Source organism: Podarcis liolepis (assembly GCF_965112155.1).
Source record: "Podarcis liolepis genome assembly, chromosome: 6".
Classification (NCBI taxonomy): domain Eukaryota; kingdom Metazoa; phylum Chordata; class Lepidosauria; order Squamata; family Lacertidae; genus Podarcis; species Podarcis liolepis.
Genome location: NC_139559.1, coordinates 20,736,995 through 20,754,350, shown reverse-complemented (window position 1 = coordinate 20,754,350; position 17,356 = coordinate 20,736,995). Strand labels below are relative to the sequence as shown.

The 17,356-nt window shown below is 39.7% G+C and overlaps 1 protein-coding gene across 1 annotated transcript in view; it reads left to right on the top strand.

Moving 5' to 3' along the window:
* ARFGEF2 (ARF guanine nucleotide exchange factor 2) overlaps positions 1-15,480 on the top strand; it is a 48,990-nt gene extending 33,510 nt beyond the window's left edge. The window contains 14 exon segments of the mRNA XM_083509836.1: positions 737-888; positions 1,010-1,182; positions 1,998-2,158; positions 2,928-3,058; positions 3,162-3,291; positions 3,789-3,924; positions 4,904-5,042; positions 5,125-5,179; positions 5,431-5,545; positions 6,367-6,497; positions 7,221-7,389; positions 8,382-8,520; positions 9,364-9,481; positions 10,978-15,480. Coding sequence (XP_083365962.1) covers positions 737-888; positions 1,010-1,182; positions 1,998-2,158; positions 2,928-3,058; positions 3,162-3,291; positions 3,789-3,924; positions 4,904-5,042; positions 5,125-5,179; positions 5,431-5,545; positions 6,367-6,497; positions 7,221-7,389; positions 8,382-8,520; positions 9,364-9,481; positions 10,978-11,154 — 1,926 coding nt within the window. The 3' untranslated portion in view covers positions 11,155-15,480.
* Positions 15,481-17,356: the final 1,876 nt, after the last annotated feature.

The window sequence follows — 17,356 nt, the reverse complement described above, 5'->3', positions numbered from 1 at the left end:
GGACAGTTAGCTTTCTCCCTTACTGCTCCTTGTCAGCGCAAACAGGCTTGGTGCGATACAGAGTCTGCATTTCTTTTTTCCTTCTTTTTAAAATATATAGCCTTTTATATTACCGTGTGTCTTTCCTTAATGACTGGCTTGTCATAATTGTGCTCAAAGTTTCTGGATTTATGTCTTGATCATAAACAAAATTACAGGGAAACAAACACTACTCCGATTGATGATATTTACTGCCAAGCTCATTTTGATACTCTGCAAAGATTTGTGACTGATGTATTTTGAGAATACATCAATACATCGGAGAATACATCGGGGTGGGGGGCCTGTTTCTGCCCACGGCCAATCTTTAGGGGGCACATGCCAGCTATGGGCAGAGGCAAAAGGGGCTGGGGCAGTGGGCAGGAGTTACACCTTTTCATAGTGGGTTGCATTCCATCCTGGCAAAAGTACCCAAGAAGGGCCTAGAGCAGGGCCACTGAGTAGGGATGGTCTGTGAAGGAGAGGTTGCCTGGGAAGTGTGGCATTGCTTAGGAAGAGTTCCAGTGGCTGAATAGAGAGACCCAGAGGGCCTGAGCTTCCCCAGGCCTGCCCCAGGCTGTTTCTGACTGTCTTGTTAGCAGCATCATGCCAGTCATTGTTTTATGGACCAATCAGGTTTCAGGGCTGTATTTGTATAGTCCAATTTTCAGTGGATATGCACTTCTTCTGAGAGAATGCCCGTTTCTCTTTTTAATAGGTTGGTTGCAATCCTAATGAAGATGTGGCCATCTTTGCGGTTGATTCATTGAGACAGCTGTCAATGAAGTTCCTTGAGAAGGGAGAGTTAGCCAACTTCCGATTTCAGAAAGACTTTCTGAGGCCATTTGAGCATATCATGAAGAAAAACAGGTTCGTCCTAATAACTTGAAATGTAAATGTGTTCTTTTATGCCAATGCAGATTCCTCTGGCATCATCATACACGAGAGATACAACAAATAAGTCAGTAATTATTATTTTATTTTTCTTCAGGTCTCCTACAATTCGAGATATGGTAATACGCTGCATTGCTCAGATGGTAAATTCTCAAGCTGCTAATATTCGCTCAGGGTGGAAAAATATCTTCGCAGTATTTCATCAAGCGGCATCTGATCATGATGGGAATATTGTGGAGCTGGCATTCCAGTCAACGGGACATATAGTTAGTAAGTAAATTTCAGCAAGACTAATGTGCCAAATGATGATGGTAGAGACCAACCTCGAAATTTTGAAACAATGACTTGTAGTATTCCTATTTCTCACATGTACTTCAAATAATATTTCTCCCTCTCTTTACCGTCTAGAAAATGCTGGTTGGGGGGTGCTCCTTGATTTTGCTGTTAAGGAAAACACATTTTAAGAAGGGATTGAAAAGCTCCTTATGAGAACAGAGAATCCAGCAGCCCACAACTTTGAAATTTCTGCAGCTGTAGGCTCACTGAAAGCATTGTATGATTGTATGATGTTGTAGAGGCCTAACAAGTTCACTTTCAGAAACTGCCCACATTGTGTGACACCAGCTCTGGCACAGTGAGGCTTGCTATAAATCTCCACTTACCCTTAGGTGAAATCCCTGCCTTACCCACAGGTTTGTATGGGTTCCTGGGCTCTGCTGGATGGCTTTCCTCCCTTTTAAGACTGATTGGATTAGCAGTGGAAAGTTGTTGACAAAAGAAGTCCCCTGCAATTGCAATAAATTTTAACACACCTACTTACCTCGCTGGACCACCATAAATAGCTGCTGGACTTTGTGATGGGCTATAACTCATGCAAGTTGTGCAGGTGCAATGGGTCACCTCTTAGAATTGCAACCATCTTGCAATCAGCATTTACTATATAGAAGGGCAAATGTTTGTATCGCAACGTAACTCCAAGCCCTGTTGACATGGTCTGCTTATGTACTTGTATACCAACTGTATTCTAAAGCAGAGCAGAAATACAAAAGTAGTGATTTGTCTTTATTTCACATTTCCCTCCACAGCCAATATTTTTCAACAGCATTTTCCTGCAGCAATAGATTCATTCCAGGATGCCGTAAAATGTTTATCAGAGTTTGCCTGTAATGCTGCCTTTCCAGACACCAGTATGGAAGCAATTAGGCTTATTCGTTATTGTGCAAAATACGTTTCAGAAAGACCTCAGGTACTTTCCTCCCCTCATTTGTATTTCTGTGCTTTTTCAGAGGCTCAAAAACATTTTCAGTAACGGAACTCACTCCCAGGCATGTCTACTACCTTCCTCATTCCCTAAAGACCATTAGGGAACAAGGCAAGGCAACTCTATTCCAGCAAGCCTTTTGGATATGCTGACTGCTTTTTTATGACCACTGTTTGCTTCTTTTTTCCTGTTTTGTGCTATTGGATTTTATTAATTTTACAAACTATTGATTATACAAACTAATTTGTTTTTTTTTAAAAAGAAACATGAAACATCAATTTGTATCAAATGATTTTAGTAATAACAAATATATTATACCACAGACCTGCTTTAAATGAACCCTGCACTGGTTATTATTGGGTAGCAGCTTCCTAAATCATACTCAGAATAACATTATGATTGACATAATCCTATTGATTTTAACAGACCTACTCTGAGAATGATTTTGTTGGATGGCACCCATTATATTTCAGCAACTCTCACTATCAAATCTTAGTTCCTTCCTCCTCCCACATCTCAAATTAAATATGAATGGAGAATCTGCCATTTTTGCCTAGTGGCTTGGGCAGAAAAATGTCCCACTAGGAGGGATATTATTTTTTTGTGAGGTTACGGAGTGATTTGCTTGTGCGTGAAACATTTTTAAAGTGTGTTTTGTCTTGCTACTTTTCTTTGCATTTCTCCGTTCTTTAACAAGACCTGATTGAGTGGCTTAAGTGTTTCTACTGAACTACCAGCTCTTGTCTATTCACAGGTTTTGAGAGAGTACACAAGTGACGACATGAATGTGGCCCCTGGGGACAGAGTTTGGGTTAGAGGCTGGTTCCCCATTTTATTTGAACTTTCTTGTATCATCAATCGGTGCAAGCTAGATGTGCGGACGAGGTAATGAAACATCATCTTCTTTTTTTTGGGTTCTGCCCAGTTATTAATGTTTTTCCCTGTTAACTTGCATTGTCTTATTACTTCTTTCCCCTCCATGCTGTAGAGGCCTAACGGTTATGTTTGAAATCATGAAGAGCTACGGCCATACCTTTGAACAACACTGGTGGCAAGATCTGTTTCGAATTGTGTTTAGGATATTTGATAACATGAAGCTTCCAGAGCAGCAGACAGAGGTATTGGAAGCCATTTTATAGAAGCAAACAATATTAAAAACAGAAATTGAAGTCAAAGTTTGATCTAGTGGGGTGTTATTATTCCTTTTTAGTGGGGGCGGGGTTGGGATTGGAATTGTAGAGCTTGAGGCTTTTCTACCTGAGGTAGCATGCTACAAGGGCAAAGGTTTATATTCCATGTTGTCCTTGTGCCTTGCCCAAGTTGAGCAAGAACGTTGGGCCACTCTGTGCTTCAGTAGGCAATCTAATTCTTGCTATGACCAGTATATGGTGCTTCTTGGGTTAGCATAAACAAAAAATGGCAAGTTACTATCCTTAGGAGCTTGCAGTCTTACATTTTTACAATGGGAAAGGGGCAACACATGGAGGCAGCCTTTAAATTGATAAGCTTTATTGTGCTTTTCAATATTCAATCAGAACTTTTCCCAGTTAGCAGGATTCCCCCCCAAAAAAAAAAAAATAAAAAAAAATACAAGGCCTGCTTTTTCTCTTGACAGAAATCTGAATGGATGACTACTACGTGTAATCATGCACTTTATGCAATCTGTGATGTATTCACTCAGTTCTATGACGCTTTGAATGAGATTCTTCTTGCTGACATATTTGCACAGTTACACTGGTGTGTAAAACAAGGTAGCTTATTTACATACATGTCACTTTATTCTCTGGATGGATGAATTGGTCAAATTCTCTCAATTTCTAATTTTTCAAATCTTCTAAATTCAGTTTGTCCCACTTAAGCATCAGCTTGCAGTTTTTAACTAGTAAAATTCATTTTTGTTTTTTAAAATAATTTTTATTAATTTTACATATAATCACAATACGTAACATCGTGTCCTCTTATTAAGTCTCTTGGCTCAACTGAGCCTAAACAACTTCCCTCCCTCCCTCCTAACGGTTCACAAAATTAAATTTTACTTTTTTGCAAATCATTTCCTTTCCTATTCTTATTATATCATTACTTAAGATATTAAATTACTCAACCTGAATAGGTAACTACTTCATCTTACAAATAAAATTCATATTACAAAGTAAAATTCATTTTTATATGCTGTTTCCATTAGTTGATGCATTTTTGTTTGCACTTTTCCCTGATTTGGGGTTGGAGAACGGCATCATAGAAATTGGACAAGTGGGAATCTTGAAGGTTAGCTGCATTTCAGTTCATGTATTGGTTCAGAGAGCATGAATTGGGTAATTTGCATTAACAGACAAGCTGGATTAATTTCTTCCCACATCCCAACTTTATACTGAATGAATAACCTTGGGGCAAGGTCTTAGCTCTCTGTTTGGATAATATTCTGTTTGTGCTTTTGATAGAAATGTGTTGAGTGGGGAGGAAATATTCTGGGGAGGGGAAGATAAGAAAAGAATACAATATACATATAATGTTACATTTGCTCCATCTCATTGTCTCATTTTGCAGTGTTGCCTTGACTTACTACTTCCCAGTAAGAATAAGCACCAAACAACTGCAAGTCCTTCTTGTTAGGTGGTTTATAAATACCATTGATCTCTGACACTGTGTGTCTATAGTCACTGTAAATGTTCTTTAATTTTGCATAAATGAGGTTTGTGGGGTTTTTTTAAGCTGGTTCTTCATTTTCTGCAGATAATGAACAGCTGGCTCGATCGGGTACCAACTGCCTAGAAAGCCTGGTAATATTAAATGGGCAGAAATTCAGTCATGAAGTCTGGGACCAAACCTGCAATTGTATGCTAGAGATCTTCAAAACTACAATTCCTCATGTGTGAGTATAATTCTAAATGCAGAATATTTAAAGTGGTTTCAAATTAGGTTACGTTCCTGATCAGTTTTTTTCTTCCTTGAAGCTTGCTGACATGGAGACCAGCAGGAATGGAAGATGATTCATCTGAAAAGCACTTGGTAAGTTCTGATTACTCATTCCTTAGCTGAAAAAAATGTGCGCAAAATGATGTATGTGACGGCTTCATGTTTATAGACATTTAATGTGGAAACAGGAGTTATCTGCAAGAACATTCATTAGACTCAAATTTATTAACAAATATAAATATTAGTAGAAGCAATGTGTATCTTTGGGTGTGTTTTAAACTATTATTATTAATAATAATATATTATTTATTATTTATTATTGAATTGCTCCTGTTTACTTCTAGGATATGGATCTAGATCGCCAGTCATTAAGCAGCATAGATAAAAATGCTTCAGAAAGGGGGCAGAGCCAGTTTTCAAATCCTACAGATGAAAGCTGGAAAGGTGGCCCTTATTCAAGTAAGTCTGCACTTCAATCTCCTCAACATCTATCTATCATCTATCTTTGAGGGCTATCCACTCCTCACCCAAGTCCCCTTGCAAGCAACACCACCCCATTGTGCTGAAGGGCTGTTGAGATTTTCCATTCTGCTTTCAGCACCATCTGCATACAGGCATTATTAGTTCCTAGCCTCCACTACAGTGTTGCTGCCAACTTGTGTACAAATTTGTTTCCAGATTTGTAGCATTGTGCAAGAGCCTTGGAAATGGCACCCCACATCCATTGACAGCCTATTGCTGGTTGTTGTTTTTTAAGAGCTTGGGTCGATGGGATTCATAGATTCTTGACATTTTCTTAACAGGATTCATATGCCAAATAATCATCTATAACCTCTGAGAGGTTTACAGTCCCATTTTCCAGGTCAAATTATGCTGGTTGGTTAACCTCAATTTAAGGAGCATTCATGTAGCAGTGAAACAAAAGTCTGCTATCTTACTTACACAGGAAAATGTATTCTGTTGTTGATGTTATTTATTGAATTTATATACTGCCCTATACCCGGAAGTCTCAGGGCAGTCCTAAAGTATTATTTTATCAATGGCATGGTGCTAGTCTAGGGATGATGGTAATCTTCACTGGCACCACGGTAGCTCATGAAATCCATGGTTCCCTGTTGCTAGAGAATATTGCACAGAATATTGCTTGGAAAGGAATCTTGTTGGATGATGGGGACCAGGGGGAAATGACATCAGGGTACCTATATTTGGCTACACCAGTTTTTAGTGCATACAGCCAAATTACTTTGAAACTAAGACCTATCATATTGATATTCTCTTAGACCAGAAACTCTTTGCCAGCCTCCTTATTAAGTGTGTTGTGCAGCTGGAATTGATACAGACCATTGATAACATAGTATTTTACCCAGCCACGAGCAAAAAGGAAGATGCTGAGCATATGGCTGCCGCTCAGGTAAGAAACCTCACATTCTTCTCCAGAGTCACATCTTGACTTCCCCATTTGGTTAACATTTATCAACTAGTATGGAAGACAGGGAGTGAGCTGTGCCCTGACAGTCTTTTGCCCTGTATGTGAGGTCCCCCTATAACAGTGCCTTAGTTTTAGCTGAAGAGGCTTAGCATTCTGCTCTGGCTGACAAGAGCATGAAGTGAGCAAACAAAGTGTTGCTGCTGAACAACTGTAGATAGGTCAAAGTCATCAATGAAAAGTATACCAATGAAGAATACCCCTGAAACTGATACCACCCTGTTTTTCTCCAGAAGACCCGATGTCTGGGACAAATGTTGCTGTGAACCAGAGAAAAATGTAGATTACATTTCCGATAACAGAACTACTTTTATTTCCTAATTGCACCCAGAAGCAACTGGCACATATTCTACCTGTGCATCTGTGATTTTGTTGGTTTTGCCTCCCACAAACTGGGAGGCATCATCAATTCATGGTGATTCTGCATAGAATAATGACACTTCTTTTACCAATACCAGAAACTGTGGCATGTGCCCTCTGCTCTGGCGGGGGGGGGGGGGATAGCAACTGATGCATCCAGGTGCACTGGACTGGTACCAAAATTGGTCTATTGCGCTTGGAAATTGTGATATACTCTGATTTTAAAAAAATTTTGATTACACCTATTCCTTCAGTCAATGTTTCTTGTAACTTGATTTTCCATTTTAGAGGGACACACTAGAAACAGACATCCACATTGATACTGAAGACCAAGGAATGTACAAATACATGTCTTCCCAACACCTGTTCAAGTTGCTGGACTGTTTGCAGGAGTCCCATTCATTTTCAAAAGCTTTTAACTCAAATTACGAACAAAGAACTGTCCTGTGGAGAGCAGGTAAGCACCAAGTGTGTGGTGCACAAAGGGTTTTTTAAAAAATATACTTAAAGCAGTGTAAGCAAAAAATTGCAGGTCTAGTACATGAATCCAGTTCAGGGAACTGGTGGCTCCCCAGATGTTGCTAGACTTCAACTCCCATCATCCATGCCATTTGGTCATGCTATCTGGAGCTTATGGTAGCTGCAGTCCAGCAATATTTAGAGGGCCACAGATTCACCATACCTGATCTAATAACATGGAATTTTATTATTTTGATTTTGAGGTTAAAAGCATAACTTGGAATATTATAATCCAATTAAGAAATGTACCTTGCTAGTGATCTTATATCAAGATGGGGAATCAACAACTTCCATCAGCCCCGAGCAGCATACCAGTGGTAAAGGAGTGATGGAAGTTGTAGCCTAATAACTTCTGGAAGGCAACAGGTTTCCCATCCCTGCCTCATATGAAGATCACAGTATGCAATAGCTGTTCATATCTGTAGGAGTTCCATAAATTTGATTCCAGAAGATAGGCTCAGATTCAGTGAAATGAAACCAAAGCTAATGGCCTTTATTTTGTCCTTATGGTACAGAGGAAGCATGTCATATTTTGGGTTGTTGTAAACCTTATACCTATAGAAGGGTTAAGTACCCCTTCCCCTTTTCTATACTAATCACTTCCTCCTAAAACTGTATTTTTTCCCCCAGTTTTAAAAGTGATTGGGTGGTAACTATGGGCATTTAAGTGTAATGTGGAGTCAGGCTCCAAGTGAGGCATTAAGAGACTTTGTTCAGGGTTTAAGTGAAGCTGCACATTTCCTTTCTTCAAATGGCTCTACTTTCAGTAGTGTTTACCTGCATGTGGTTTCAAAGGCATATGTGTCTTGCCAAATGTGTGTTTGGGATCACACAGTGTGGAAAAGCTGTATGTATGTATGCATGTCTGTTGGAGTTGGAGCAGATGTGCAGGTATAGTTATCTAGCTATATCGCTGTCCTTGATTTCTAGGGTTCAAGGGTAAATCCAAGCCTAATCTTTTAAAACAAGAAACCAGCAGTTTGGCTTGCTGTCTGAGAATCCTCTTCCGAATGTACGTTGATGAAAATCGCAGAGACTCCTGGGAAGCTATACAAGAGAGACTCCTGAAGTAAGCATTATTTCTACCCTTCAAAGATGTTACTAGGCTGCCCAGTCAAGTGACTGCTTTTGGCTGCTGGATTCCAGTGTCTGTATGGAATGCCTCCCCCTAATCTTCCTATTAATTTCAGTCAAGGTAATAAAAAGTGATGGGTGTTCAAATCTGGGCCTTCCATTAAGACCATCCTGGAATGTGTCTGTGAAAGTAACCTGATACCTGGAGCAGGCCATTCATCCCTTCTGCACCATTTGATAAAAGAGCTTTTGACTCTGGCTTCAGTGTGCTTTTTGCAAAGTGTTGCTTCTAGTTAGTTAGGTGAAATTGTTCAGAGAGTGAAAAGATAATCCTATTTATAAATGACATTGGACAGCCTGTGTGGATACCAGATAAAGAAAATCGCCCATTTGCACATTGAACTGCAATACTTCCAAGCCCACTTGCAGCTTCAGCCGGGTGATTTTAAATAGAAAACACAAAGGTCAAATAATGAAATAAAAAGACATTGAGAGGAATTCAGTATAACACTGTGATAATGCTCCAATTAGTAGAAGCGTTTCAGCTTGCAGATGGAACAACCCCCCATTTCCTCTTCTGCCACTCTGTTCTAGGGGTTCTCCAAGCCAGTTTTAGGGGGCAGGACTATGTGTGGCGGCAGCAGAGAAGGGGAAAGCCGCGTCTTGCATTAGTTGAATCCCGGCCACTGAATGTTTTGTCACTTTCCTCTTCCCATTTAAAGTGAAACCTATCAAGCTTCCACATTTACTGCTAGGCTTGAGGGTAGACCACCTGTTGATTCCATTTGATTAAGATTCCTTTTTCTATGTATTGAGTGGGTGCATAATCTTTCTCTAGTGTGTGCAGTGAGGCGTTGGCCTATTTTATCACCGTGAACTCAGAAAGCCACCGAGAGGCCTGGACCAATCTCCTGTTGTTACTTCTAACAAAAACACTAAAAGTCAGTGATGAAAAGGTAAGAAAAGATTCTCACCTTGGTTTCATGCACATTATTTTCACACTTTAACATGAAACTGTATCCCTTTTCTCTCTCACACACACATTGTATGAAAGGGCATCACAATTAAATTGTGGCTTCAGGGATGTGCCTCTGGCCACACACCCCAAGGTCATGTGGTGGTGGTGCTAGCCCTTCTCCAGCTCAGGCATGGAGAGGCTGTGTCTGTTTTGGAACTCTGCGATTGGGGTTGCAGAATGCATGGGGCTGGTGGGAGCTGGAATTCAACCACATCAGGTAGGACCACAGGTTAGCCACCCATGGTTTAGATGGACTTTCTCAGTGTTATGTGCTTAGTGCATTGCAGCCTAAAACTTGAAGATTTCTTTAAAATTATTAATATTGCTACATGTTGACATAGAATGAGAAAAGCAGGGTTTCCCAAATTTGGGTCTCCAGCTGCTTTTGGACTACAATTCCCATCATCCCTGACCAATGTTCTTGGTAGATAGGGATAATGGGAGTTGTAGTCCAAAAACAGTTAGAGACTCAAGTTTAGGAAACACTGCTCACTGGCCACCTCTACAATAAATTGATCCCTGGGGGAATTTCTGGTTGCTGGAGGGCCAGCCTTACCATTAGACAGAGTGGAGATAGCCACCTCAGGCAGCTGATTTCTAAAGCTATGAAGGGATAGTAGAATAGGTAACTGTTTAATATATACTAATTTAAATCCCAGGGAGCAGGGGAAAGTTGCTTATGGGATAACTTGACTGGTCTTAAGTTAAGACAAACCTTAACTTGAAGGGCAGTGTGTCGCGTATTCCACGCGGCGTTTTCAGCAAAGCACTAAGAGTTCCAGGTTTTTCAGTGCAGTCCTTTTTAATGTGAGCTATATACAGGCATTTACAAAAGAAACAGTCCATACAGAGTACTTACAAACGAATACTCTCCACCACAGCACCACCACACTACAGCACAACCACCACACCCCCTGTTAAACAGGCTTTCCTTTTTAAAACAGGTGATAGCCAATTACACTAATCACACTCCTGCTGAGTCACTCTGACCCAGCAGAGTATTGCATCATCCTGTTGAAGCCTGCAGACTTATCCAGTATCCTGTGAATCCCAACACAGTGGCATTTTCTGCTTTGACTCAGTCAAGAAAATTGCTTGGACTGGCTATTCTGGTTAGGTAAGAAACTGGCGGCCTCAAGAGGCATGCAGTTTCCAAACCTAGATGTTGCTTACCCCATAGTCCAGGCATCCCCAAACTCGGCCCTCCAGATGTTTTGGGACTACAACTCCCATCATCCCTAGTTAACAGGAGCAGTGGTCAGGGATGATGGGAATTGTAGTCCCAAAACATCTGGAGGGCCGAGTTTGGGGGTGCCTGCCATAGTCTGACTGTGAGAACTCGGTTCCTTCTATTATTATTATTATTTATTATTATTATTATTATTTGCTTTTTTAAAAACAATCTCACTCCCCCCCTTTTTTTTGTCTTCCAAGTTCAAAGCACATGCTTCAACATATTACCCCTACTTGTGTGAGATAATGCAGTTTGACCTTATCCCAGAGCTCCGAGCGGTACTGCGGAAGTTTTTCCTGCGCATAGGTGTAGTATTCAAAATCTGGATTCCTGAAGGACAGTTGCGGACGACGGGGACCCACTCGCTTGCATGGTAGCTCCATCACTGCTCTTTCCCAAAGCTTGAGTTGTGCTAAGTTCAAAGAATGGATGCAGAGAGAGGGAGATTGTACTCAAAGAAGATGAAACAACCACTGGAACAGATCAAAATAATAGCATTTCTAAAGGAAAACTGTCTCCTTTAAAAAAAAAAAAAATCTGGCTTCCCTATAAGAATAGCTGTTGAGCATTTTGCAATTTAATGCAGTAAATGTCAAGTCATTCTTATCACAAAGCTTGTGTCTTCAAATCTGTTGTTTGCAATGGTTCCTTCTTAATGCCTTTCAGCTAATTGCCCATAATCTGTTGGAAATGATGAATGAATGGAAAATGAGATAATACCGAATATATTCATATAGGCCTGTAATGTTAGCAAATGTATTAATAAATATTTAAGAGAGGGCTTAAATTCATCCGAAAATCATGCTGGGACATCTGGTCTCCCACGCCCCCATTTGGGTGGATTCAACCTCTGTGTGAATACGGGGTGCTTTTTTGTTTTAATGGTTTGGTGCTGTCTATTCTGCAACGTCATAGCAAGATGGCAGTTGGGCGGTAGTATAACCAACAACCTAGCAAGAATCCAAAGAGATATTGATCTTCATCACCCTCCCTGCCAACTTACATGTTGCAGAACGTGTGTGGTAAATCATTCCCAAACTGCGGCATATCGTGTTGGCCTGGACCTTCATTGTTTTTCAACATAAGTAAACACCCTTGATACTAGATCTGTATCAAGAAGATAATTTGCAGTATACAGTATTGCAAAGGAAATACTACCCCCCCCCCACCAAATGTAGCAGGAGAAAACCATTACACATGAGCCTCTTAATCCCATTACTAAATCTCTCATGCCTTGAATGCACCACGAAGCTTGATATCTTTGAAAATTCTTCTGATTCTTGACTCGTATGGAGGAAATGGCAAAATGAAACTTTCGAATTAATATTTGAATTGCACATTGAATGAATTAAAATGTATAGCAGTTGGTCAAGCCCTTCCCCTTTTGAATAATATATAGATTAACATTTTGGTAGAAGCAGTCTATCTTTAATGTGCATTAAGATATTTCTATTTTTATTGCAGAATTGTGAGTTGCGGTTGTTTTTAATGGCTTGGTTAGTACTTTATTGTCAATAGTTGTATGAGGGCGAAGAGTCTGGTTCCTATTGGGACCACTTGATTTATTAATATAAGTGCACATGTACTTGTGACGAAATCCTGTTTGTTAGGGGCAATAGGAAGCAAACTTGCAGTTTTATCAGTGCAGTTCTATTGGCTCTACTGACTTTGGGTCGGGGGGTAGAGTTGTTTTGTTTATTTGTAAGACCATGTCTTAGTATTCTTGGCCTAGTAGAGGAAATAGTTTTGTAAGGTATAGCAGGCTAGAACCTGTTTAGTTGTATTTCAACTCTCCGATATGAGTGTAAGATTTGCATAAGAGGGCAGGAAGGGAATTGTTTCCGTCCAAATGTGTATATATATTAAAAAATGCAAGCGCAAGAGTATTATTAAGCATATTTTGTACTTACCCATATCTGCAAATAAGAATGGTAAAAGTATTAACTTAATTGGGGGTGGGGAAATGGTAGTTGGTTGGCTGCAATCCTAAGCAAGCGTTCCTGAAGTTCCATTGAAAATGATAACGCCCGAGTTGAAATGTGATTGGGGTTCAGTGTGTTTGGAACTTTTTGCTTTGTAAATTGAGTTTGGCTGTTTAGCTCAACCAAAGTTGTTGCGGTTTTGGAGAACCAGAATTGACGGCTAGATTTGTTTTATTAAATACTGGTGCTCTCTTTCTCTATCTCAAGTTAATTTTGTTTTATATTTGTGTTTGGTCATTAATATAAGTAAGAACAGTTTCTGACGTTTAATTTCTCTACCAAAGAATTTTTTGGCATAAGAGCTGCAGCATTTGTCTCATATGAAGTACGTTGACAGAAATGTGAGTAATTTATTTTAAAAGATTGTGGTGGCATTTTGCCACAGTGAAAAAAACAAGTCTGACTTTCTTCAAAACTGAAAGAAATTTCAACTTTTAAGTTTGCATCATAGATATGTATTTCACTGTGTACCAAGTCATTTATTGTTTATATATAAATATATAAATTTACATCCACATATTCTTTAATTGGACATATTCTTTAACTGAGCTGTTTATTTTTTCCACTGCTATGGTTCTGCTATTAATACATTGTATGACTGCAGCTTGGCCTCCACCCCGTTTTGTCAAGTGTTACCTGTTCAAAGTTGTAGCTGTTTGTCTTTTATTAAGAGAGCATGGCAACATTACAGCTGCTTCAGAATCTGAAAGAGAAGTGCAATACCCTTGGGACTGTAATAGTATCTTCCAGAACTTTGCAATGTAAAATAATATGAAGAAGCTTTATATGTGAGATCTTAGCTTATAGATAATATTCTGATCATACAACTTAGAACCTTTTAAAGCCTTAGTGTTAAATGACTTCGTTTCCTTCAGTAAGCTGTTAGCAGTCAACAGTTACATTTTCAAATTGCTGAACTTTAATTTAATGACACTTGGAGGGGCGGAGGTGGGGATCTAGATTACCATATGATGTGTGTGTGTGTGTGTGTGTGTGAGAGAGAGAGAGAGAGAGAGAGAGAGAGAGAGAGAGAGAGAGACTCCATAATAGCCTTACTCCAGATGTTCCTGAAAGTGTGTGTGTACTAGATCTGTGGAGATTGATATTGTACATGTAATGTCTGGATGTGTTCTTGCAGTGGCTATGGGCTTCAGTGCACCTTTCCATTTTGTCAGCACCAAACTCCACAGACAATCGTAACAGTGATAGAAATTCTCTCCGGCTGCTTTCACAGCAATTCATTTGAGTGCAGATCATGGAGCAGATTCTGCAGACTAAACACAGTACCTCCTATAGACTTCCTTCGATCCACATGAAATTTGATTCAGCTGGTACAGGTCAGCAGCAGAATTCTGTGTCTTGGATCCAATGTAGGATTAGAGATTGTGTAGGGTCCTATGTACATATTTCTGCCCATCCGTTAACCATAACTTAGAGATCAGGAGTGACCCATGGACACATGCAGAACACAGGCCCCTTCCTCCCATTTCTAGTATGAATTCCTACCCTCTGTCCTTATCAGCATTAACCATGGTTTAGCTTTACCACTATACTGTCTGCACTCGTGGTTAACAGTCATCAGGTTTCCTCTTAAACCAGAGGTTGCAGACCTGCTTCTCAAACAGTTTTAAGATGTAAACTCTGGTTAGCATTAACCCTGGTTATTGCTGATGCAGACACATTGTTAAACTATGAATTGGGAAATGGGGCAGCAGGAATAGGAACTGGAGAAGGGAGATATGAACACACAAAGCCTGCTCATATTCTCTTTAAACTGTGGCTGCCCAGCATTGTATCTACAGTAGCCCACAGAGCACTCTTACAATTGGAGACATTTAAACTGATGGAAGTAAGTTATGCCACAGTAAAATGTGTAGAATACAGTCTGACAAGATGTACAAATCTACATGTAGTCAATATTTGGAAGACGCACTCTACAGTAAACAGGTGAGGAAAAACGGTTAACGTAGACAGATGTCCTGAAGGGTTCGAGGGTTGTCTTATGGAGCTTTATTATTATTATTTTTGCACCCATTTCTGAAAGTTAAGTTTATATATTTAAATTCTAAACCAGAGATAGAACAAAAGTCCAGTACAGCTCCTGTATGTTAAAGGTCTGTAGTATAAATTCAAACCGAGGCTCAAATGTCTTAAGCCTGCGTATTTGCACACAAGCTGGTTTATTTTTTGAGCAAAGTTGATGGAATAAAGTTTGCTTAAATCTTTGTGTGTTGCATTTTATAAGGATAGTTTGCTTACCACTAGCACAATTGTGTTTGAAGATAAGGTAAGCCAGTGTAGAATGGCCAGTGAAATTTGCCCCCAAATTTTATTTTAACATTTAATTGGATGATATGATCCTTGGCTTGAAACAATTTGTGAGAGGTGCAGTTCCTAAATGTCTTGACATTTTGTCCTGAATATCTCTTTGCAACTTTAAATAAAATATACTTTGTGCAAAATGTTTTACCTATATAAATGCCTAAAATTAGTTACAAGCTACTTTTTTTCTTAAGAGATCTTCTATTATGAAGTGCATTTAATATCATTAAGTTAATGAAAAGCATTCCTTGCCCGATGGATGTATACATTTTTGAGAGAATAGCAGAATAATTATATAATTATGAAAAGCTATGTAAAGTTTTTTACATAAAAATATTATGTATAATACTGTTGTATTCCATGCTTTAATCAGGTGGTAAATAAAAGTTTAAAAACGAACTTTCTTTTTCAAATGCAATGATTTCAAGCTTACATCAACTATTTGTATCCAGTCGGATGGGGTGATACTATAGAGGAAAACACAGGTATAACATGCCTGATACCATCTGGTCCACTTCCCCTTGTAAAATTTTGAGTGAATGAGACCCACTCATTCCACAATAAACACCTTGTCTGGAACCAGCCAAAGTGTGTTCCAATACCGGCAGATCGATGGAACAGCTTGCTATGCGTCACCCAATCCAGTCAAGAATGATACATTCATAGCAATGATTTCTATTCAAGGATCTTCCCTATGTGTGGTGTCAGTAGTTGCAACACAAGGATCTACTTATCCAGCACTTTGCAGTGTGTCGGACTCCCCTAATGTCCCCAGTGGTGGCTGGGGCTGGTGGGAGTTGGAGTTCAACAACATCTGGAAGACCCCACATTGGTTACACCTGCTGTAAAGGGATACCCCTGGTATAAACATGTACAATTACGTTTACATAATTTTATTGTAAACTGTTTTGCCCATGGACAAAAGTGCACCAGTTCTACCATCTTTTTCCTTTTCAAGAGAAAAAGTAGTTGCGATTTTCAGAACCATTCAGTCCCCTGCTGCTGCTCTTCCAAGGAAGATTGCAACCTCTGCTGCTGTAGTATATATATATATATATATATATATATATATATATATATATATATATATATAAAATGAATGAATGAATGAATAAATAAATATAAACCAGGGCCAATAGTTGCATGCAACTACATGTCATGTTCATCTGCCCTTTTTGTATGTATAAAATTTGTAGCAACGTGCAGCAGGTAGCCGGAAGTTAAATATTTCAGTTCTGTTTTCAAAGTGTCTGCTGACTACAGCACTGCAAAGTGAGCATGTGACGCCTGCAGCATTGTCAAAGTTAAGCTGCTGTGTTTGCACATGAGCAGTATCTGGTCAGAACCCTGGTTGCCCCATCCATATAAAGCACTCAGAGCTTTCCAAGAGAATGGAATATAAGCATAGTGAATATTTTGCTTTGCTAGTACCCAGTAGCCACCCAGGGGCAGCATATGGTGTACAATTGTCCTAGTTCTGAAAGCTTTATTGCAGCTTTCTGAAAGCTTCGTTGTAAAGAAAAGCCCATCCTGGTCTGGTGTTTTCCTGCAGGTGTATACTGCTAATAATGATAATAATGCCTTAGTGGTGGATTTATTCTGCTTTATTAGTTACTCTGTGATGCTTCCCCAATACTACCACATTACTGCTGTCCAGAGGGGCTCCAGGGCAACTAACGTGGGACCAAAAAAATAAAATAAAAAATGCAACACATTTACAGTGTGAAGTTGCATTATTTCAGCAGGATATGCAGGGACTAGAAACAAAGCAGTATGACTACCCCAAAACTTCTGCTGGCACAAGAAGTATTGAAAGTGGGATTGCATATAACTGCCGCAATAGCATCATGAGCAGAAATCATGTGCATTGAATGGAGGGGTCCCTATGGAAAGGGTGGAAGGTGCTATACCAGTTACGCTCAGCAGCTGGCAGCAGTGATACACAGACACCAAAGCCTTTCTAGCACAGATGGAAACACGAGCTAGATGTCATGGTCAATCGTGTGCGCTCCCAGGACAGCCTCCCACTTATCTCCTTTCCTCATCCACGTTCAAAAGCTCCTATTATGTGTGTGTCTGAAGCAGAGTTGCCAACTTTATTCTGGCAACGTACAGGGAGGGCATTTTTTTTTTAAAAAAGGTCTGGTACTGAAGTGACTTAAAAGCAATCCATTACCATCTATTGCAGCCTAACAGGAATCTGGAATCTGTCATACACATAACCCCACCCCCCACCCCCGCACATACATGAACTTGTAAATCTGTCTGTGCTAGG